Source organism: Spea bombifrons, chromosome 2, assembly GCF_027358695.1.
Source record: "Spea bombifrons isolate aSpeBom1 chromosome 2, aSpeBom1.2.pri, whole genome shotgun sequence".
NCBI lineage: Eukaryota > Metazoa > Chordata > Amphibia > Anura > Pelobatidae > Spea > Spea bombifrons.
This window is the reverse complement of record NC_071088.1, coordinates 7,230,913-7,254,596: the sequence shown is the minus strand read 5'-3', so window position 1 is coordinate 7,254,596 and position 23,684 is coordinate 7,230,913. Positions and strand designations below refer to the sequence as shown.

General features: G+C 43.5%; 1 protein-coding gene across 5 annotated transcripts in view; it reads left to right on the top strand.

Moving 5' to 3' along the window:
- The first annotated feature begins 8,598 nt into the window (after window positions 1–8,598).
- SH3BGR (SH3 domain binding glutamate rich protein) overlaps window positions 8,599–23,684 on the top strand; it is a 247,851-nt gene continuing 232,765 nt past the window's right edge. For 2 of the 5 annotated variants that reach the window (XR_008346284.1, XM_053455748.1), the window contains exons 1-6: window positions 8,602–8,771; window positions 14,212–14,397; window positions 15,729–15,809; window positions 17,040–17,096; window positions 19,726–19,812; window positions 21,387–21,523. Coding sequence is in view for 4 of the 5 variants with exons in the window: in XM_053455748.1 (XP_053311723.1) it covers window positions 8,727–8,771; window positions 14,212–14,397; window positions 15,729–15,809; window positions 17,040–17,096; window positions 19,726–19,812; window positions 21,387–21,500 (570 nt within the window). In the remaining variant the exon portion in view is untranslated. Of the gene's footprint in view, window positions 8,772–14,211; window positions 14,398–15,728; window positions 15,810–17,039; window positions 17,097–19,725; window positions 19,813–21,386; window positions 21,524–23,684 lie in introns of all 5 variants that reach the window. The other 3 variants (XM_053455749.1, XM_053455751.1, XM_053455750.1) reach the window with 3 other exon arrangements.

Sequence of the window (23,684 nt, the reverse complement as noted above, 5' to 3'; positions counted from 1 at the left end):
GGGATCGTCTTCCAAGAAAGGTAACTAATGGGCAACTCAGGTCATTTTTTGAATTACAGGTATCAAGTTTTCAAAAGTATTGCGCCATAGAGGCACTTTTATTTTTTGCACTCCTTAGTCCCTGGCCTTCTCCTATATCTAGCTTAGCCTTATGTCTATCCCATGCTTGCTTAAACTCCTTCAATGTATTAACCTCTGCCACTTCTGCTGGAAGACCATTCCCCACATCCACTACTCCTGAAAGTAATATTTCCTGATATTACTTTTAAACCTTTGCTCCTCTAGCTCTTGTTATGGTAATAATTCTTATTTTAAATAAACTCTCTTCCCTTTAAGTATTTAATGTATATTGTATAACGATATTGTAGAACCACAGGGACATGTTTTATTTGGATTTTGCGATCATATATATATGCGATATTATATATTTTATTTTTTTTTTGAGGTAGGGTGACCACATCGGCCATTTTTTCCCAGGACACGTACATTTCACATGTGACCAGCACATGTAAACTGCTGCCCCCCTTTTTTGTTCCCATCAATGCCCTTTACCCCCCCCCATTAAATCACTTGCCCCTGTCATATACCCAGTCTCATGAAAAAATCCCACCTTGCTCTCAGATACCCTACCCCTTGTCATAAGCCTGTCCTTCAGGCCCCTTGTCGTATTGCTCCCCAGCCCCTGTATTGTCTCCTACAGCCCCTGTAATGGACCCCCAGCCCTTGTATTGTAAAAAAAAATGGAAAAATATTAAAAGAAAATAAATATTTATTTGAAAAGAACATATTTTAAAAAGTTTGAAAAAAATAAAAAGTGTAAAAAACCCCCACAAAAATAATCCCCTGCACCACCCTGTGCCCCTCCCCCTTAAAAAATAAAAACTGTTAAAAAAAATACTGCCCCTCGCTACAAAAAAAAAATGGGTATAGGTTCCAATTCTGGCCCAGTAGCTCCACCAAAACATGCCGAACCTAGGCATGTGGGGCATCGCTGTACTCGGGGAATATTTCCCCAATTTTGGGGGAATGGGTGCATGGAATAGGTCAGAATTATCATAGTGTGATACCCTGGCTTGTCTACTTTTCATTTTTCACTTTTCTGGGTTTTTAGATCTCTGGGCGCTATTGAAGCTAGAGACTCAAAATACCCAATTTGAAAAAAAATGTTGCGCGTCTTTAAATATTTATCCTACGATTGCCAAAATAAAGGAAAATCCTAGGCGTATGAGGGGTATCCAAACTCAGCACATGCATAATCTCTCTTTTGGACTACCTGCCTACAATTTATGACAAGTAAAACCATAAAATGATGTTTTCTCCCCAAAATATTCCAATTTTTAAGTACATTCTTTCACATCAAATCATATATATATATAGTCTTATATGGTTTTAAAAAAGCCCCCAGTATAAAATTTGTGTGGGTACGCTTAATGAGAAAGAGGGAAATTACAGTCGAACAAGGACCCCCCATTGCTTAGTTATGTATTGACAGTAATCCCTGGAGCCCCTATGCTGGATACTTGATATCTGTGCCTCTGGGGCCACGGCTTTCCTTCAGATTCACTAGAGACAAGACAATAGGACGGAGTGGTTGTCCCCACATACATTGAGATATCTCTGGCTTATTGTAGAGAGACTGGAGTCCCCCGCGTCTGCACAGGACACGGACAGGAAAAACTGAAAAGACCCCTGCTGGCTGATCATAGGTACTGCAACCAGCAATTCAGGCCTATTGAGCCCTGCTTCGTGTGATCAGTACAACGGAGATCATAGATGAAAAAAATACGAAAACAAAAACATTGTAATAAACTCCAATAAATGCAGTTAAAATGTAAAAAAAATTATAATATAATAATAATAAAAAATAATATAAGAAAAAAGTCGTACTTATTAGAACCCATAAGATACAATAGAGAGGGGAAATAAAAAAAATAAAGCAACAAAATCTATAAAAATGTGCCCCAATATCCTGTTCTCCTGCTACTAGAAGTACTAAAAGCAGAAAATTAGGAACAAAAAATGCTGCCTTCAAACCTGAAAGTATTAAAACATGGAAAACAGAAGCCATGATTTCATAATAAAAAATGGTAAAAAAAGGCAACCCCACCTAAACAAATCTCAGGTCTTTAAGACAGGAAGACTCTTGATCATGAAGGGTTAACAAAGTACAGGAGGGAGGTATATTTCAAAGGGGGGGGATATCAGGACAAGAATTTATTATGTAAAACCAGAAAGTTAGGGACTTAGTTGTAATGTAAGGATGTTTTACTTTATTGAGATGGTCGATAAATGGAACAGCCTCCCAGCCGAGGTGGTAGAGGTTAATACGGTAAGGCAGGGCTCGACAAATCCCAGGCGCCAGGTCGCCATGGCGACAGAGAATTTTGCCCTGGCGCCTAGGTTTTGTCATCCTCTTGCATCCAGAAAAAATTGTGGATGTAAGAGGCTGAGTCACCACACGGGGGCACTGCAGCTGTCTGCCCAGGAGTCTGGGCAGACAGCACAGCCACTCCGAGCCCGCCCCCGAGCCTGAGATCACTCCCACGGAGTGATCCTGTAGGCTGAAAACGCGGTTGCTGGAAAAGCAGCACTCGTGTTTTCAGCTGCCACAGGCAGCCTCAGGAAAGGGGTTTGTGTGTTGATTGGGTCCCCACACAAGTCTGGGGACCTCACCCAACACCCCCCAGCTGCCTGATCGCTCCATGGGAGCGACAGCGCACCGTTAACCCCTTCAATGACGCGATCGCGGCATTTAGGGGTTAATTCCCGTTTTGGGGGCTTTGCTGCTGGTGGTCTGCCTGGAAGCCCAGGCAGACCAGCAACAGCAAAAACGAGCCCCCACAAGCCCTTTGATGACTCCTGTAGGTATGGAAGCCTACAGCAGTCATCAAAGAGACTCCCTCTGCAATGGCTGGTCCATAGACCAGCAATTGAGTCCCAGCTGCCAGAGGCAGCTTCAGGGACAGGGTGAGAGGGTTCTTCGGTCTCCACATGAGTGTGGAGACCAGCCCCAACACCCCCCTGCTGCCTGATCGCTCCATGAGAGCGACAGTGCAGCGTTAACCCCTTCAATGCCACAATTGTGTATGACACATTCGTGGCATTGCAGGGGTTAACATTTGTCCCCACAAGCTTGTGGGGACTAAATATCTGTCAATGCTGTGCTCCAATGGAACATCAGCACCGAAAGAGTTAAAAAAATGAAAAAAATTAATTAAAAAAAAAACCAAACAGCACTGACCTGAAAGTCCAGGGTGCTTCCAGGTCAAACGCTGTGAGTTTAGTAAGTGGGCTGATGATGATCGGATCCCTCCTGACCAACTGTTAGTTTAAAAAAATCCTGGCTCCTAACTTTTTTACCTGGCGCCTAGATTCACAACAAATTTGTCAAGCCCTGCGGTAAGGGTATTTAAAAAATGCACAGAGTTAGGTTTATGGCCCCTAAAATGAGTCCAAAGCCTGATTAATGTCTGAGTCTTTACAGCAGGAAAATTAGGGAGACTAGATGGGGCCGAATGGTTTCTATGATGATGCATTTTATATTGTCCAAGTTAAAGGTTAGGTTTGGTCGCCCTCTCCTAATGAATAGAGATGCTCGACTCATAAACAGTAATAACAGTGAAGCTTGTTAGAATTGTTAGCAGGAACTCTCAATTTGTAAGGTGAATGAATGAACCATTTATAGCTTTTTACTATTCATTACTAGCAGGTGCATATTTCCAACATCACTGGGTTTGCAAGCTTGTGACAGATGGCCAGTGAAATATTTATTTATACCTACGGATTAGAATGACGTCTAATCGGACAAAAGAATGAACAAATTCTAACGGAAATTCAGAGGTTTAACGTTCGTTTTCATTTGTTTCATTGCTGGTCCCTCCTCGTTTTCAGAGTTCCGTACCAACACGTGAATTCGGCAACATTTGTTAAAATGACACTCACACAAATCCAGATGTATAAGTCTTTTGGATAGAGTTTAATGTGCAGAGGGTGGAGCTGCTGGATAGTGTTGTGTGTTGGGGGAGCGATAGAGAAAAAATGAAAATGAGAGAGGAGAGAAGAAAGAGAGCGTAAAGATTACATGGACATATATAGTAATATATGGGCAAGTAACAAATTTGATTTAAGTAAGACCAGAGGGATCCATAAACAGACAGGTCAGAGAAGTGGCCAAAGATCTGTTAGTTGAAATCTAATTTGCAGACCTGGACTGCTGATCTTGCACACAGGGCAAATGGGCGGTGGGATGCGGGCCAACCATGTTGTACCCAGGGCAGGGCCACATGTTACAGGATCATAAAAACATGCTGTCACCAGGTGGCTCTTGGCCTTAAAGTGCCAGGAAGGTCCCTCCATCGCTAGTCCGGCCTTGATTTGCATAATACTGAAATCCACCTTTTATCGTCTTTTATCATTTGAATCAACTGATTTATGAAGGAGATTGGATTCTTCATTCTGAGAAGCTTGTGATTGAATGAGTTTTTGAAAAACAATGTCAAAACAATATAAATGAGGTCAATCTCCATAGTTTCCACTAGGAGATGCTATTGCCCAGTGGCTTGGGTAAAGGTTTTGCCACATTATCATATATATTTAACGTAAACACGGTGAGTAATTTGAATTCCTCCGATACTATCATTGTTATCTGTCTATAATATAAGCAGTGCGTCTCTTCATTTAGCTTTTGTACATTCCACCCAAATAAAATTAAGATGCTGATTTCAGGTGGATTCAAGACTGATTCAATGACGTAGCACAAAATACCGCTGCACCCCTGCAAAGCTGTGTTGAGGACCCCTTCTCCATCCATGTATCCCGTTTTGCGCATGTGTAAATTAGCAAATAAACAGAAATTGCAAACTTGTCTGGAATTTCTTATCCATCCTCAGCTGCCACGAGCGACACTCCCTCAAACAAAAAGTAAAATTATTATTTTTGTGGGCACATTATAGTTGAGATTTGGTAGTTTATGCTCAAAAATGGATGCGGTAGGTTCAATCTTTTGGTGATGACCTCTTGTCAATGTATCTTCTTCCTGTACTTTGTATTTAAATGTTTCTATCGCATCCTCTCTCTCTTTTCCTCCAAGCCGTACATACTGAGATTCTTTAGTCTTTCCTGATCATTGTTATCCTCAAAACCATTCACCATTTTAGTTGCCTTCCTCTGAACTCTTTCCATAATGTCAGTATCCTTCTGGAGATGAGGTCACGATACTCTAGGTGAGGCCTGCCCAGAGATCTGTAATTTGGCTGGGCAGCACCCCATTTACCCCTCACCACTTACCTCCGTGTCCACCATTTTCTATAGGGAATGCTAGGAAACGACATCATATCCTGGTGCTTTGCGTTTCGTGGAGTGAAGTTCACAATGAAGGATCTCTGATCTCAAAAGGCCCATGGAGCAGTGGTGCACAAAGGAGATTGATCACTGATCAATAGGGCAATCGTCATCGATTATGGGACAGACAGGGTGCCATCACCTGGAACTCGTCGGCCTAGGCCAGAATACGCCACTGTAGCCTACCCTAATTTAATCATTGGTTGTGTTGGCAGTATAGGCCCCTAACAGTCCGTAGGTCTACAGTCAGTAGGACAAAAGCGGCAGCTTCCAAGGGTCCATACATGATCTAATAAGCTACAGGGCATGATATCCTCAAAGGCACTGGAGAGGCTACCTTTATTTAATGTACAAATGGAGGCAGTATACTTGCCTTAATATTAATGAGACTGGGTTTCCCTATAAATGCCACCACATGGGCATGTATTAGCCCCTCAAGCCCATTATATAGCACATGGCGCTATATAAAACAATAAATAATAATAAATGCATAAAACATATGTGTGGGGCCCGACAACAGAGGCTTGCCGATAAGAATTTTAGATAGTCCAGTCTCTGAGACAAAATACATTGAAGTAGCCTGAGAAGGAGTCACTTCTTGCTGCCAACAGGGTTGACTACTACAAATACTTGCTCTCAGTTTGACAAATGACTATTGAACATAGTTACAAAGTTACATAGTTATGCTTCAAAAACCAATTCAACATACATAATATGACCAAAAGTATGTGGACACCTGACCATCACACCTATGTGAGCTTGTTGGGCATCCCATTCCCAAACCACGGGCATTAATATAGAGTTGGCCTTCCCGTTGTGGCTATTACAGCATCCACTCTCCTAGGAAGGCTTTCCACAATATTTTGGAGTGTATCTGTGGGAATTTGTGTCAAAGAGCATTTGTGAAGTCAGGCATTGATGTTGGACGAGAAAAGTCTTGTTTGTGTTCAATTAATTCCAAAGGTGTTCGACGGGCTTGAGGTCAGGGCTCTGCGCAGGTCACTTGGAGATCCTCCAAACCAGGGGCGGGCTGGGCCGGGGGGCAGGGGGGCAATTGCCCCCCAGGCCGCCCTAAATCCGGGCCGGTGGGCCGGACAGACGACCGGCAGACAGGCATTCAATGCGGCTGCGGCCGCAAAGTTAAAAACTAAGCAGCCGCGAGCAGGATTGAATGCGGCCATCATGCGTACCTGGCGGGGGAGGGAGGGGGGTGGGCATTCCTTTCATGCCCAGATTCCAGCATGTAGTGGCTGCCTATGCATGATAGGAGTGTGATTGCTGTTATAAATTATTTTTTGGTCCAACTTCGGTGTGTTAACACTTTTATTGGACAGAATAATTCAATGACAGTATTATATATATATATATATATATATATATATATATATTGATATATATAATTGCAAACAGCAATCACACTCCTATCATGCTAAGTCAGCCAGCACATGCTAGAACCTGGGCATGATAGGATTTCGATTGTTGTTATATATATGTATATGTGTATATATATATATATATATATATATATATGTGTGTGTTAATATTATTGTTGATTTTTTTGTCTAATTTTGGTGTTACTTTTAATAAAGTATTTTAAAGTTTTTTTTTTGTTTTTTTTTTCAGTTTTGGCCAAGTGAATGCTGAATTTTTAGTTTCAGTCCAGAATTTTCATTTCGGTGCATCCCTACTATATACTATGCCAGTCACTAAAGTGGTAAACCTACACCACATCAATGTTTGGCTTAGTATATAGTGATAGGGGTTGTCGGTGTCTGGCTCCGTGTATAGGCACACATTGACGGTGGTACCGCATAATCACTAAGCATATAATGATAACAAATATGCTGTACCCCTGTCAGGGCCGGCCTTAGGGGTGTGCGACCTGTGCGACCGCACAGGGCGCCATGGTTGCAGGGGCGCCTGACCGGGACTTAGATTAAAGCATCGGTTTTTTTTTTAAACTTTATTTAACATCATTGATGTTAAATAAAGTTTAAAAAAAAAAACGATGCTTTAATCTAAGTCCCGGTCAGGGGCGCCGAGCGGTTGCTCGTGAAGCTCTCGGCAACCGCTCGGCGCCCCTTACTCTCCGTGACTCCGTCGCGGTGCCAGCATCTCATGTTGAGCACCGGACTATACCGGCGCTCAACATGAAATGCCGGCAGAGCGAGAAGACGGATGCCTCCCGCTCTTACCGCAGGACTCCGGCAACAAGGTAAGTGGGGGGGGTAGTTTGAAGGGGCAGAGGGGGGGGTAGTTTGAAGGGGCAGAGGGGGGGGTAGTTTGAAGGGGCAGAGGGGGGGTAGTTTGAAGGGGCAGAGGGGAGGGGTAGTTTGAAGGGGCAGAGGGGAGGGGTAGTTTGAGGGGGGGTAGTTTAAAGGGGCAGAGAGGGCGGGTAGTTTGAAGGGGCAGAGAGGGGGGGTAGTGAGGGGGGGGCGCCAGAGGAGTAGTCCGCACAGGGCGCCACAACGCCTAAGGCCGGCTCTGACCCCTGTCAATGTTTGCCTAACCATAGAAACTATGCAGTTTTAAAGTGTGTATGGGGGGGGTGCCACATACAGGGTCTGCCACAGGTGCCAAATACTCTAGGTACGCCCCTGCATCATACGGCTGTCAGACCCAATGGCCATGCCTCAGCTCCTCTTCCCACGTCTTAAAAGGGGTGTGATGAAGAGCTGAGGCATGCGGTGTTTGCACGCCGGCCACTTTAATTTCATTAGGCACTGGTGGAGTGACTGCCGCACGACGGCCGCTTTCAATGTCGCTCGCAGCCGCTTTGATGGTGCAATGGGCCAGTTTACTAGACTTGCCCCCCAGGCCTTAGGCTGCCAGCCCTCCCCTGTTCCAAACCAAACTCATCCAACCATGTCTTTATGGAGGTTTCTTTGTGCACTGGGGCAAAGCCAAGCTGGGACAGGAAAGGGTCTTCCCCAAACTGGGGCCACAAAGTTGGAAGCATACAATTGCCTACAATATCTATAACATTAACCTTCACCGGAACTGGCAACAGTGTGGGGAAGACCCTTTCCTGCCTCAGCTTGACTTCACCCCAGTGCACAAAGCAGGGTTCAAAGATAAAGCAATAGTTAGTTTTAGAAGCATTCTGATTGGTCTATTGTTATACTTTGCCTTTTAGGGATTACCAGGGCCAACCTAAACTGATAGCATGTAGCTACTAGCGTGGTCACAACAGATGTCTTCGAGGACCAATGATTTTGTCAGCTGCCAGTTCCCAAAATATCTTGGATCCAATGATTAGGTTGCAACGTGCATGGCCCTGAGTGCTTTAGAGGCTTACAGGCAGTGTGTTGGGTTACCGTCTGCTCGAAACGCACTCTGGATCCCTGTTACGTATTAATAGGGTTCTCCCCTTTTCTGCAGCCGAAATGGTTATTAAAGTTTTCGTAGCCACCGTTGCAGGGTCCACCGCGGTAAGTTTAAAAAAAATTCTTTATCAAAAAGCTGCATTTCCAAAAAATATATATATATACAAATTTCTACATCGCACACTATTTTAAAATTTACTTTCATTTGGGAATTTGGGGGTTCTAAATATATGTATGTGGTTGTGTGATTTGACATCCCAATTTTCTGTTGTATGTGTGATTTTTAGCAACTCAAGTTCTTAAATGGGTAGTAATGTATTTTTTTTTTTAGTATTTAAAATTAGACACGTCGTATGTGCTTTTTGATTATTTCATACAAATAATAACAAACCCCTGAAAAGAGACTTAGGAGAAACTCGCAGGAGAATATATGTAGTTAATATTTATGGTACGTTAAGTGGACTGGGTGGAAGGGGGATGGGAGACGGGAGAGAGTTTCTTTATATATCCCTGGGTGACAGATGATCTCAGTTGAATTAGAGCCTTGTATCTGACAAGTACCAAAGATCGTTCTTATCTTGTTTAGATGGTACTGCAAGAATGCCAGGAACCTTAACGAAAGTTCCAGATACCGACTTCCACTCAATCTGAACGAAGACTGCTCAAATTCAATTTGATTTGGTTAATTATTAAAAATGACTACATTTCACTTTTTAGGTTGCGTGATAAACATTCACAGACTAAATTAAAATAGACAAAAAATATGGGATTTCAATTATTTGGTACCTGGAAAAAATTGTCTGGTTTTGGCATTATAGTCAGTTTTTGCTAATCATTTTTGTTAATACAGCACATTTTTTTAAAAAAGAAGTTGTTTTATTTGATATTTTTATACATTTGGCATGGTTAGTAAAAAAAAAACCTGTTTGACTATAGCTAATGAGAATATTTTGAAGAAAAGTATATGGTAGCATTTTCACAGATCTTATAATTACTTGTGAAGTGTGAATCTTTGAATTTGATCCATACATTGCACAGGACGCGCAAACAATGTAAGATGGATAGACGTGCCTGAGACGCGTTAAAGGCGCACATAAAAAGTTTGAGAAGTGGTCTTGTCACCATGGCGAGGGTGCAATCAGCTGAGATATTTCATTGGTTGCTATGGTGATAAGACCTTTTTTTCAAGCTTGAATGTTGTTGATGGAACCTTATCATCATGGCAACCAATGTTATGTCCCTGCTGATTGGGTCATTTGGGTCATTGTCAATAAGGTCCTTTTTCAGATTGACAACAGAATTTGTCTTAAAAAACTCCCTCAAATTCTATTACAAGATTAAATAAATGTAGAAGATTCTATTTCTGCCCCACATTTTTTTACTCTTGTGGTTATTTTTTTTTTTTTAGTGCTGATTTACCAAAATTTGAGTTTCAAAATCAGAGAAAGTTTGTGTGAAACAACAAGCTAAATTTAGATGAGGTTTATGCAGTTATCATCATTATTATATTTTATTAAGATAGCACCAACAAATACATTGGTGTAACAGAGGCCTTCCACAGCCCCCACATTGTAGGGGCCCCTGTCCGTCAGCTCCTCCAACCTCCCCCAGAGTCTGAGTGCCAGGTTATGACATTATTTCCCAGCACTCAGCCAAAGCAGCGTGTGAGGACGGTGAGGGAGCAGAAAGCTGTCACCTGAGCCAAGAAAGGTATGTGTGTCTTAGTATGTTAATGTGTATGCAAATATACTGTATGTGTAATTGTGCTACTGTGTTAGCGTGTGTAAGTATGGTAGTATGTTAAGGGCTGCCTTAACACCATTATAAGCCCTGGGCAAAGCAATGCACTGGGCCCCCTACAACCTTCCCCCCAGCTGGACCATTGCCTGTAGACTTCTCCTCAGGGGTGTCCAACCTGCGGCCCTCCAGTTGCTGCAGGACTACATCTCCCATACTCCTCAGCCAGCCCCTTAGCTGAAAGAGCATTATGGGGGATGTAGTCCTGCAGCAGCTGGAGGGCCGCAAGATGGACACCCCTGCTTCTCCTGCTATATGTTTACCTTGTGACCCCCTATCGCTATACTTTGTTTCTGTTAGGGCATAAGATGTCCAGATGCTGAAATCTTTTCAGACACACAAGAATACTCAAAACTGTAAGGGGGGACATTTAGCCAGCTTGGTTCCAATTTACTCTCAACTTGGTCCTCCAAGTCAAATAATGGACTCTATCTGATCCTTCTCCTCAAAAGCTACAAAATACAGGTTGCCTGCACATGTATTGCTCAGTATAACAATGTGACAAAAGGTAACTTCCTATATTTGTATACTTTTGTAAGTAACATTCCAGGTAACGTCTACTGCAGACTGGGAAGTCCTTTTGGCTGCGCGGTCACCATGATGTCTCCTCAGCCTGGAGACGGCAGATGTTACGGTCTCTGAGCTGGACCTCCCTGCACTCCTGCCAGAGAATTCTCTGTGCAATTCTGTGTAATTCTCTTCGCTTTGCTTTCAGAGGCAAAACTGCAAAAATATAACTTTTTCCAGCCCTGATTTGAAATTATTACTGCAACTTTCTAGCATTCCAAGTTTCAATACTTTTATTAAAAGAAAATCAACATTAAGTTATTTCTCAATATGTCTCTCTCTATACTTCCTAGCATCTAAATACCATAATGTTGGTTTTTCTTTCTCTTTTGCAACTGCAATATCTGCTGAGACGTTCACCGGTTTCCCAAATTGTTCTTTTCATTTTTAACAAGCGGCTGTAGGACCAGAGATCACAAATCTGTCTTTGTCTGATTAGCCCCCGGTTTGGTAAATGCTACGGCTAATTCAGTTCATTTGACATTGATGGGGCCAATTGAGGATATAAAAATGTTGGTATTGGGATGTCCCTTTAATGCCTAGGGAGCCCACGGTATTTTTTCATCTGAATTGGTAACTAAAACATAGATATGCACTCCATCCACTGGTTTTTATAAGTAAGAGGGTCCGGTTGTCAGCTTAGGTTTTGGTTCCTGGGAGAGAAGAGGAGCGGGGAAAAGAAAGTACCGTATTTGCTCTGAAAAATACCCCTCGTCTTATAATCGGGGTCGTCTTCTAATCAGACCTCAAATAGAGGTCTGACTATGAGACTAAGATCCAGACCCCCTGCAGCGCTGCAGGGGACCTGGATCCTCCTGTCTGATAACCTCAGCTGCTGCCGGCACTTCCACCGGCTATTACCGAGCGCCGGCGAAAGCGCGGACAGCAGCGGAGGTTGCATATGTGCGTACCTTCTCACTGCCGGGATAGCCCACCCACTGCCGGGGAAGCAGAGCTGGTCGGAGAGACCCACTGGCCGTCCCAAAGTCATCGGCGGATCCGGTAATTTTCTGGAGGAGGCAGGGCCTAGTGGGGTCACACAGCGTCATTGTGTGTGATCCCGTGGGAGCTGCAGTAAGCGCCTGCTGAGGCATCACAGTGAGTGAAGTGCCTTAGTTGCTTGAGTGTATATTAGGGTCTGGGTATGTAAGTGTCAGAGTGGGTATGTAAGTGGGTATATTAGTGTCTGGGTGTGTAAGTGTCCCCCTATATGCCACTTTGCCCCATGTTATTCCTTTTAACCCCCTATATGCCACAATGTCCCATGTTATGCCTTTTAACCCCCTATATGCCAGAGTGGCATTCAGCAGCACTTATGACGTTTGTTTAGCGCTTCACCTAAAGTCACTTATTTCTACCCATAAGTAGTCTGTAAAATAGGTATACTAAGGGAAAGGGCTTTAGCAAGAATTTTGATCTAGTGGCCTAGTGATAAATATATATGATGTCATATCCCGGCACTCTGCATTCATTTCCTGCAGTGATTAGGGAGCACAGAAGTGAGGTCTGAAGTGACAGACCTGCACGCTCCTTAATGTTGGGCCAGGGAGACTGAGATTTCCCCAACCTGCCCTACTCAGCGCCCTGCTACCTACACCCCCGCTCATGGTGCATGGATGTGCACTGCACTCAGCCATCACGAGCATTGGTCTGGGTAGCAGGAACCCACGGGGGGCACTACCTCCTCAGCAGCACTGTCCTCCTGCCTGCCGTCACCCGGAAACTCTCATCCAGTCATGACATCTATTTCTCTATGGACTGTCTGGGGATATTGTGGTTTACAGCTATCCTTCTATCCTTATATTTAAGGGCCGACAAGTAATGTTGCCAAGTGGCTAATATTTGACTGGTTTGACCAGTCTCATTCAAGAGACAGTTTTTGCAGTGAGAATTATATTTTATGATAGCCTGGTCCCCTCACTGACATTAGAAAATGCATAGCTGGCTCCTTGCTGTCAGACGCAATGTATCAGCTCACACAGGGCAGGCAGCCTCCCAGCAGGCTGGACACAATGTAACAAATGCTTTGTAACTAACCCCTGCAGTTAGTTACTGAGCAGAAGCTCTGCCTTTTCAGTCTGTTCCTCTTTGTGGTTAACTTTTAAGTCAGGAGTCCTAAACCTGCATATACTTGTCCTTAACGTCTCTAGAGCTGAAGTGCCATTTTCATGTGTGGGTAGTTAACCACATAACTTCCGGAGTGCAACACTTCATGTAGTTAACCTTTGCTGTGTGGGATTGCATAACGTCTGTGCCTATTTAACCTCTTCAATACTGAACCGTAGACCTATGGGTGTGAGGGCATAATGTCATCAATGTACCAAACTTATAAGTGGTTAAGTGGAACCATGGCTGGGATGCAGGGTGCTGGGGCGCTAATGCTGGGTTGTGGACAGTTCTTTGGTTTTTGAATTTGGCAACCCAACCTAAGCTTTACCTCCTGGGCCTTGTGCCCCTACCATATTCAAGATTTAAATGGTAAATTAAAGCAATGGCGTGCCCCTCTCTTAACCTGATTCCTTGCTCTAGATTCTTTGCCATCTGACCTGCAGACGCAGGAGGGAAAATTTAGGCTAATGTGGGCAAAAAGATGGAAAATGATAACACGAAAAGGACCATGACCTTGTGGTCACAGGGAGATTTACCAAGATCTCTAGGTCCATGTCTTGGCAATGCTGTTAAATACTGTCAACGAGTGTTGTATACTATGGTATAAGGATGGTCCTTTAGGTGAGAGGAATGTAATGAGAAATCTACTTGGAAAAGGTAATTCAGGTTAGGATATCTTTACTTCCAGGCATGTTAGTTTTTTTAACGCCAGACTGGGTTTTCACATAATATCAGAACACTTATGTAAATGTGATTTACTTGGTTTTCCTGCTGATACTGGTCTGGGAAAAATTACCAGGATGATTAATACATTTTTTCCCATTCCTTGATTACCAGTCAAAAAAAATCAGTCTATGCAAAAAAATATCCATTTCGTCAGATGTCTGTTTGCCATAATAAGCCAAGCGAATTATTTGGGAACCTCCCAAATAATTATTTTTTAATTCACATATTAAATGATAGACTATAAATATATATATATATATAGCACAAATTCAGCAGAAAATGTTAGCAGTGTCCATAGAAACAAATAAAAATGTTACTCTTATACATGTTTTTCCCCTATGAACAGATAAAAAAGAAACAACAGGAGGTGGTTGGATTTCTGGAAGCCAATAGGATTGACTTTGAAGAAAAAGACATTGCTTGCAATGAAGACAATCGGCAATGGATGAGGGACAATGTTCCCGGGGAGAAAAAGCCACAAAATGGGATCCCTCTTCCTCCCCAGATCTTCAACGAGGAGCAGTACTGCGGGGTAAGGGGAGGAATATCAACTCTACTGTTCTATAAAACAAATAATTTACCCTCCGCATATCTGTGCAGTAAAATCACTTTAAGATTTGTTTGGAAAGAGGAGAAACATTTCGATTCTCCAACTCACCGTGGAACTTCAAAACCGCTACATCATAAAATTCCCAATAACCAACTTTTGTGGGGCTCCCCCATTCCTCACAAGCGTCCCTTTTTTGGTGAGACAGTCCCTATTAGATTCCATTGCCTCTCTTTCCTCCTTTGATGTTCCTCCTTTGTAGGAGGATATGAGGGTATAACCCACAAACATGTATATACTTCCCAAGTGTCCCTTTTAAGGATGGACAGGTCCTCTTTGGGCCTCAAATCCCTCTGGCACCCTTTGTTGACCTCATGTCCCTGTTTTCTAGGAGCTCCAAATATTTGGTGGATATGAGTCTTGTATAGCCCTAAGACTCACAATAATATGTATATAAACAAAAGAAAATGTGTCTAGATATTATATTTTGTAAGGAAAATACATGATTTTTCTTAAACACTACTTATTTAGCCCAGTCAGTAGGTCATGACATGGAAAGTCCAACCATACCACGTGAAGCAAAAGTGTCTCTCCCGTTTGAAATGGTGGGAGGTACAAATGTGTATAGAAAGCAGAAATTGTGTTTAAGAATTAAATTGTGCAAATAAAATCAATTCTTCTTAAAAAAACTTTAATTACATAAGTAGCTTTTTATAAAGCTTTGCCCCTTGCCTCACCTCTAATCACAACTTAGAAAGTTAACTTATGTTAAAATAAATAAAAGGCTTATCTTTGGGAGAAGCTGCACCCCCTGTCTCTTCTGTGGCCCAACGACTCTCATCTCCGATTGGCTGCTTCAAGCTGCCAATCAATGGCATGAAGGCACCCCCATTAAAGTTAATGGAAGCACTTTCTGCACATGTCCACTCGTAAGACATCACCCCTCCATGCAGATGCCTACATGGAAAATAGCCAAGTGAGCAGGAACAGGGCCAAATGCATATGGGGACCTTCTGCACCATGTACATTTAAAAGGACCTCTCAGCTAGCATATTCTTTTAAGCGCATATAATGGCTGAAGTGTATATGAATACACTTAAGTTGAAGAAGCAGTCACATGGTCACATTTGTGCCATACTGATAAGGACAGACATATAAGGACAGACTGAGGGACACCTGTGATGTATCTCTTATAGTTAAATAACTAATCTGAATTTTTGATTAAGAAATGTTAATTTCAGCTGGCTTGAAAAATGAGTCCTTATTAATTGAGAAAAAAAAATGTATTTTACATATTATTATTTTTTTCCCCCCAGGACTTTGATTCGTTTTTTAATGCGAAAGAAGGAAATGAAATTTATGTGTTTCTTGGGCTGGCCTCACCACCGACCTCAAAGGTATGGATGTCACGCAGCAAGGGACATCTTGTGACTTTCAGCTTAGTTGCACTTCAAATGTCCCCTTAATATAGAAGCCCCAAAACACAAAAACACATGTGACTCCTGGACAAACTTCAAGAGATTCACTAGCACTCACCGAACAGGAAAAACGTCTGCTCGGGTGGAGATGTAGGACTATGGCCTCAACATAAAGCGAGCCTCAATCCCAAGACCAACGTTACATGGGATACAGGGAAGGCTCGTTGGACATCTTGGAATTGAGGTCACATATAGTTAAATCTTTGATAAATAAGCCAGAAGGCACACTATTCAAATAATTCTTCATCGTGTAATGGGTTCGATGCACGTTTTCCGCAGTTCAGCTTGCCGTGAACGTCCTACAGATCTCCATAATCTTCATGTGGTTGGCTGTAAATACCTTACGCCTGATTCCCAGTGAGTCGGGATTGTATGGATCAGTCACTTGTCTTATCGGAGAACCCGAGGGTGTGTCGGCGCTCTATTTGTGTAATATGACCCAAATAACTGTCGGTGCCAGCTGGCTGGAAGGGAGAGGGGACTGGGAGTCACCACCAGCCTGGGGGATATCAGTTATGATCGCTGGGCTTTTTAGAATAACGACGTAACAGACACAAATTTTTCTTGAGACGCACAAATTTAACTTAGTTCGAAGAGTCTGAGAAAAATAGAATTGGAAGATGGAAGATGAGCTGACAAATTAGGTGAGGAGGGCCCGGCTCTCAGGCTTACAATCTAGTCTGATTGTCATAAAATGGCAAAATATGAGAATAAATTCATTTTCAAAAAAAAAAAAAACATAAAAAAAGTATTAGGGAGGATTTCGGAATGTGTAGGAATAGGATATAAGATCCATAGACATGCTAGATGTTAGTGCGTGTGTCTGTGCGAACAGATGGACGCCGTCATGTGGTCTGATTGGCTCAGCTCTGACCAATGTGCTTCCAGCATTATAATCTTTTGCCTTAGCGGCAATTACGCCTTTGTGCATCAGTTTTAAAAAGTAGTAAATAGGTTGCTTACTCAGCAAATGTTTTTTTGAGAAGTCTTCTATTTAACTGTTTCAGTACTGGAAGGGTCCCTTTAGAAGGAATACTATAAACTACGCTTGGCTTGAGTTGTATTGAAGGGGCAGGATCTCAGGTTTGCCCTGCTTAAAATTCACCCAAGGTGATCCCTTTTAAGTCACATCTCTTGACTTTGGTGCAGGAATCGGAGATACCCTCTGATCTTCAAAATGGTGAAGTTCCAGCGGAAGAGAACGATGTAATTATGGGGGAAATACGTTTTTAATGCCTAACCTGTTTTCTTTAACCCACAAATCGGAACCGGGTTTCAGTTTGCATACTTACACGCCGTAGATATTGAGATGGTTTCCATCCGAAACGGTTACGCTAATATTAGGGTCTACTAAAGCATGAGTTTGCGGGAGAATTGAAAGTTCCAGCTGACTTCACTATACATTATAATTATATATGTTCTGCAAGAAAGCTGAGCGTGTGCTGTGAAATGCATCGTTAAAGGGGCCTATTCACTAAAGGGAGAGTTGTCAGGAGAGTTTGCAGGAGGGTTGTGTTCAGAAGAGGGCTGGCACCTTCTGGCCCAGGGGGCAGGTAAAGCCAAGTGGCCCCATCGGCCCCTTGCCCCTCCAGGTAACTAACATACGCACTGGCACACATACTTACACATACTTACACTCACTCTCACACTAACAGGCACATTAACACACACTCCCTCATATAACACACACTTACACATATACATCCATTATACATATATTCTAACACACACACTCACAGGTACACACTCATGCTAACACACACTTACACAAACATTCTCACATATAAACATACACACACATACATACATACTAACTCCCTAACACTCTAACTCTCTTACTCTCTCACTCACTCATTTACCCACAGCTCGTTAACATCTCGTTAAGTGAAGCCACTGCATTCCCACCTCCGTGAGTGGGCTGGTTGAAGCTGGACCAGGTCTTTTTGAGGACAGGGTCAGGGGCTGGTCCTGTGTAATGTATAGTTAAATCAACGAGTTTGCTTCATTCTTTCACTTATACATTATACAGGGTCTTTTGCTAGAGAAACCTATTTCTATTATGAAAAAAGTGAATGAGAAAAGTAAAGCAAGAACTCTCCTGGGAACTCCCCCTTTACTGACTAACTCCAAAATGTTTAAATGTGCACATTTTCTACAAACTCCTGCTTTAGTGAATAAATCCCAGAGTCGTCATGTGACTACGAACCAATAAGAGTGTGATATTAACACGCAATAATCTAATTGGTTGCTATGTGTGTTTCTTGGAATGTTACCAATATCTCACGTAATGGGCAAATCATTTCTCAAAGCCCAATAATGTGAGGAATCTGATCTAACCACCAGATATTATATCTATGTTGATGAGTATAATCTCCAGATTAAATTATAAATTATTATTACGAGACGTGACTATTTTAAGTTTTAATGTTTTTGATCCATACATTTCTTATGTCCTATATTCATGGACGTACATTAATTAAAGCATAGAATAATAGATCTGATTAATATACTCATATAATGAATGGACACATTTCTTGATTAAATGAATCGGGTAAAAGAATTCTGATGTTGGTTTAGGGTTGCTCTCCCCGCGCTCTCCCCGTGCTCTCCCTGCTCTCTCCCCACGCTCTACCCGTGCTCTCCATGTGCTCTCCCCATCTCTACCCGTGCTCTCCCCATGCTGTCTCTCCCCCCTCTCCCCATGCTCTCTCTCTCCGCTCTTCCCATTCTCTCTCCCCATGCTCTCTCTCTCTCTCTCTCTCCCCATGCTCTCCCCGCTCTCGCCGCTCTCCCCTTGTGTTCTAAGGGGACAGAATGATCTGCCTACCTTAGTTCACAACTACCCTCCATTAATTAGTAGATGCAGGTGAGCAAAATTAGAAACCATTGGAACTTCTGGACTGGACTCCTCTCTTGCACTGGCTCTCCCTACTCTCCAAACGCTCCACTCCAGAGACCCAAAATACACAATTTACTCATAAAAGAAAATGCCATACATTATGTTACAATATATACACACACAGAGAAGAAAGTTAAATATATACGTCTATTTGTTTTTTAAGTTTCTTTGTGGAGTGTCGCTCTGTGTATCGGAGAAGAATGACCACACGCTTACACCCAGATTCTAGAACCTACAACGGAACTTCTCCGGGCTCCGATTACATGAGCTAATTATTTTTATGATACACAGCTGTGCCCGTCTAATGGTTTCCTTATGTGTCACGCCAAGCTGCGACGCAAACCTCACCACTTGAAGAATACCTGGCACTCCCATTTTTATTAATTTAAAAAATTGTCCGAATGGATTTGCTAAAAAATGTGCTTATGTATTTACCAAAAAAAACCCCAACTTTTTATTTTAATAACATTATCTACTCACACTATCTACCGGTGTATGGAAATTAACCACAAGCGAAATTGGATTGTTAGTTAAAAATAATAATATAATTAAATGTATGTGTCCAGGGTTGGTCTTTCCATCTGCATGTAGGATCTGCTTATTCATTAAAGTAGGGGTTGGCAGGAGAGTTTGCTAGAAACTTGTGTTTTCAACTCTCTCTATCTGCTGTCTCTCCATATGTATATAAGGTACGTCACTAGTCTCTATCTGTGATCCCTCCGGCAGAGCCTCACAGAGCAGCGATCGGTGCGGGTGATTGCAGGCCTGTATCTCATCGCGTGCTTCCTTAGCTTGGGCTCCCCCGCAGAACCTCACGTGTCTGTCATATCATAGACCACCCAAAACGATATCAGTACAGTAGACATCGTGTCCTATTTGGTCTTTTTGTGTAAAAACAGGCTATACAGCTACTAATCCAGATTTTTCTTTGATTAGGTCAGCGATAGCGCTCCAGTAACTGAAGAAAAAGACACTTTGGATGAAAACCAGGAAGAAGGAGTAACTTCCGCTGAAGAAAAGCAGGTTTGGCCATCTTGGGGTGCATGGGGTCTGAAAGGAGCTAATAATTTAATAACTTTAATAAATAATGACAGTGATTTTATGTCTGCGTAACAGACTTCAAGAGCTTCAGGGCAAATTTTGGAGATTAATTAATGCTGGTGTAGTTTCTGGACGTCATAGTAATTAAGGGTTAAAAGACCTGTCCATCAAGTTCAACCTTGGTGTTGAAGACAAAAAAAAGCCTCCCATGTTGAGCCGATTTCCAAAAGCCGTAAATATGTATCTTGACTCCAAAATAGATGATGACCTCTTTTTCTTTCCAGGTCCTATTAATGAACAGGGTGCTTTCCCTGTATGTAGTTGTATAATGACATCATAGCCACCTTTTTACTAGTGTAATAAAACCCACAACTTCTACCGTTTAAAGGGGAATGGCCGCCTTTACAGCTTCCGGTGGAACTAAATTCCTTTATGAGCTTTTTTATATTTTTTATTTTTTTTTAAGTGTTTTGAAACAATTGGATTTAACCGCAATTGACTATTTCACCCGAGGGTAGCTGGGGCTTGTGATGAAATACAGCAGAGCTAACATTATAGTTTTGTATTCTGATATAATCTCCCATTTTGCAAAATGACATGATACATGAGGGACCCGTATCTAAAGAGTGGTGGGTCAATATCAGCCATGGCAGGTGTTCCCCTTCTCGCCTTTGGATTTTGTCGGCTTTGTGAACGTCCTACTCAGTGAGCTTCTGCTGTAAGAAGAGCTTGGCACGCTCTGTATAGTTATTGTAAATCAGTGAGGTCTCTTGAAAGTCTCCTGACCCACTGAGTCTTGCCCAGTGGACCTCTGGCTCTAGTAGCAGATCAGGTGATGTAGTGTGAGTGGTCAGTGGCTTGATATGCCTGGCCACGGACTGCGTAAGCATTAAAAACCTATTGCGTGGCCGCACATATCCAGCTGCCGACGGGACTCATCATCAGGCAGATGCTGACCTTAAAGTGCCAGGGCCCCCTCATCATTGCCAGTGTGGCCCAGGGCCAGCTCACTGGGGGAGCCTCCTGGTGTTGGAGAGTTAAAACCGCTAATCTCCTGACAATTATCCCTTTAGTGAATAAATTGATTGGCAACACAGATATGTTTCATCCGCACAATGGAAAAGCCAGGCTTGCTCATTGTCTATTTTTGTAGCAGGTGGAATAACAATTTAATGCATTTATCTAATAAAAGCAATGGAATCTGGTAAACAAAAAATGTCAAGCATCCCGCTGTGTCCCCGGTGCACATTATAGAACCGAACTGTGCACTCGGTACGTTTATGAGTCAAGTCAATAACATTTCTTGTACCTCTCGTTAATTTGATGACACTGCTTTCGCATGATGTCATAATAATGTAAGATTTTTTCTTTCGTTGTTTACAAAGCCTGGTGTAATTCATAAAAGTAGAAGATTCAGAAGGAAACTTTTTATCAGTTGCCAGTGCAAGATTAGGTCCCTTAAGGGTCCCTAGGCACATATGATTTTAGGGGCCTCTTCATAGTTTCTCTCTCGCACACACAAAAATATCAGCTCATGATTTCTCCCTTTTGGTCAGGAGGAAGCAGAGGCAGTAAATGAAGAAGAAGCAGCCAAGGAAGAAGGGGAAGAAGAAGAAGGTGCAGAGGAAGAAGAAGCTGAAGAGGAAGCAGAGGAGGAGGAAGAGTCCTAGGGATCTGATGTGTTATCACAGAGGTACCCATGCCAGATCACGTTATACATTGGTTAGCCTTTGTGGGCTTATTTGAAAGAGATCATCTATAGGTTTATTTTGGCGTTGTGGGAATTCAGCATTATCCAATCAAAAACACAGCATTGGGGAAAGAACGAAGCATCAATGAAGCCAAAGTCAATAAAGTTCACTAATGATGCCAACTGGCAAATAATTGTTATAGTTGTACAACCCCTTCAGTATAGAAGCTTAGACCATCCCTAAGGAATAGTCGGTTGGATAATACTCAATTATGATCAAAAGGGTAAAATGATTACCCCTGGTCAGGGGCGTAGGAACCGGGGGGGACGGGGGGGATGGATCCCCCCCAGGAAATCATGTGGGGGGGACCGATAATAGAGAAATCCCCCCCAGGGCTGTGTGAGTTGAGTGCCCTCGGTGCACAGCTGCCCGATCAGCAGCTGCAGCGTGCAGGACTGGTTGGGGAGATCACGGATTTCCCTAACCAGTCCAACACTTACCGGTGTGCTCTCTGTCACTGTCTGAGCGCCGGGCGATGGGATATGACGTTTATATCCCAGCCCCGGCGCTCAGCAGAAACAGCTGTGCGCAGCCGCACTGCATTGAGATTCAGCGGCAAACCAGAGGGAAAGGAGGAAGAGAAAGGTAAGAGATGTGCAAAACGGAGGGGGGGGTCTGATGTGCAAAACGGAGGGGGGGGTCTGATGTGCAAAACGGGGGGGGGGTCTGATGTGCAAAACGAGGGGGGGGTCTGATGTGCAAAACGGAGGGGGGGGTCTGATGTGCAAAACGGAGGGGGGGGGGTCTGATGTGCAAAACGGAGGGGGGGGGGTCTGATGTGCAAAACGGAGGGGGGGGGGTCTGATGTGCAAAACGGAGGGGGGGGGGTCTGATGTGCAAAACGGAGGGGGGGGGTCTGATGTGCAAAACGGAGGGGGGGGTCTGATGTGCAAAACGGAGGGGGGGGGGGTCTGATGTGCAAAACGGAGGGGGGGGTCTGATGTGCAAAACGGAGGGGGGGGGGGTCTGATGTGCAAAACGGAGGGGGGGGTCTGATGTGCAAAACGGAGGGGGGGGGGTCTGATGTGCAAAACGGAGGGGGGGGTCTGATGTGCAAAACGGAGGGGGGGGTCTGATGTGCAAAACGGAGGGGGGGGGTCTGATGTGCAAAACGGAGGGGGGGGGTCTGATGTGCAAAACGGAGGGGGGGTCTGATGTGCAAAACGGAGGGGGGGTCTGATGTGCAAAACGGAGGGGGGGGGTCTGATGTGCAAAACGGAGGGGGGGTCTGATGTGCAAAACGGAGGGGGGGGGTCTGATGTGCAAAACGGAGGGGGGGGGTCTGATGTGCAAAACGGAGGGGGGGGTCTGATGTGCAAAACGGAGGGGGGGTCTGATGTACAAAACGGAGGGGGGGTCTGATGTGCAAAACGGAGGGGGGGGGGTCTGATGTGCAAAACGGAGGGGGGGGGTCTGATGTGCAAAACGGAGGGGGGGGTCTGATGTGCAAAACGGAGGGGGGGTCTGATGTGCATATATGTGTGTGTATGGGCAGTGTATATGTGTGTGTGTATGGGCAGTGTATATGTGTGTGTGTATGGGCAGTGTATATGTGTGTGTGTATGGGCAGTGTATATGTGTGTGTGTATGGGCAGTGTATATGTGTACGTGTGTATGGGCAGTGTATATGTGTACGTGTGTATGGGCAATGTATATGCGTACGTGTGTATGGGCAGTGTATATGTGTGTGTGTATGGGCAGTGTATATGTGTACGTCTGTATGGGCAGTGTATATGTGTGTGTGTATGGGCAGTGTATATGTGTGTGTGTATGGGCAGTGTATATGTGTACGTCTGTATGGGCAGTGTATATGTGTGTGTGTATGGGCAGTGTATATGTGTACGTCTGTATGGGCAGTGTATATGTGTGTGTGTATGGGCAGTGTATATGTGTACGTCTGTATGGGCAGTGTATATGTGTGTGTGTATGGGCAGTGTATATGTGTACGTCTGTATGGGCAGTGTATATGTGTGTGTGTATGGGCAGTGTATATGTGTACGTCTGTATGGGCAGTGTATATGTGTGTGTATGGGCAGTGTATATGTGTACGTCTGTATGGGCAGTGTATATGTGTACGTCTGTATGGGCAGTGTATATGTGTGT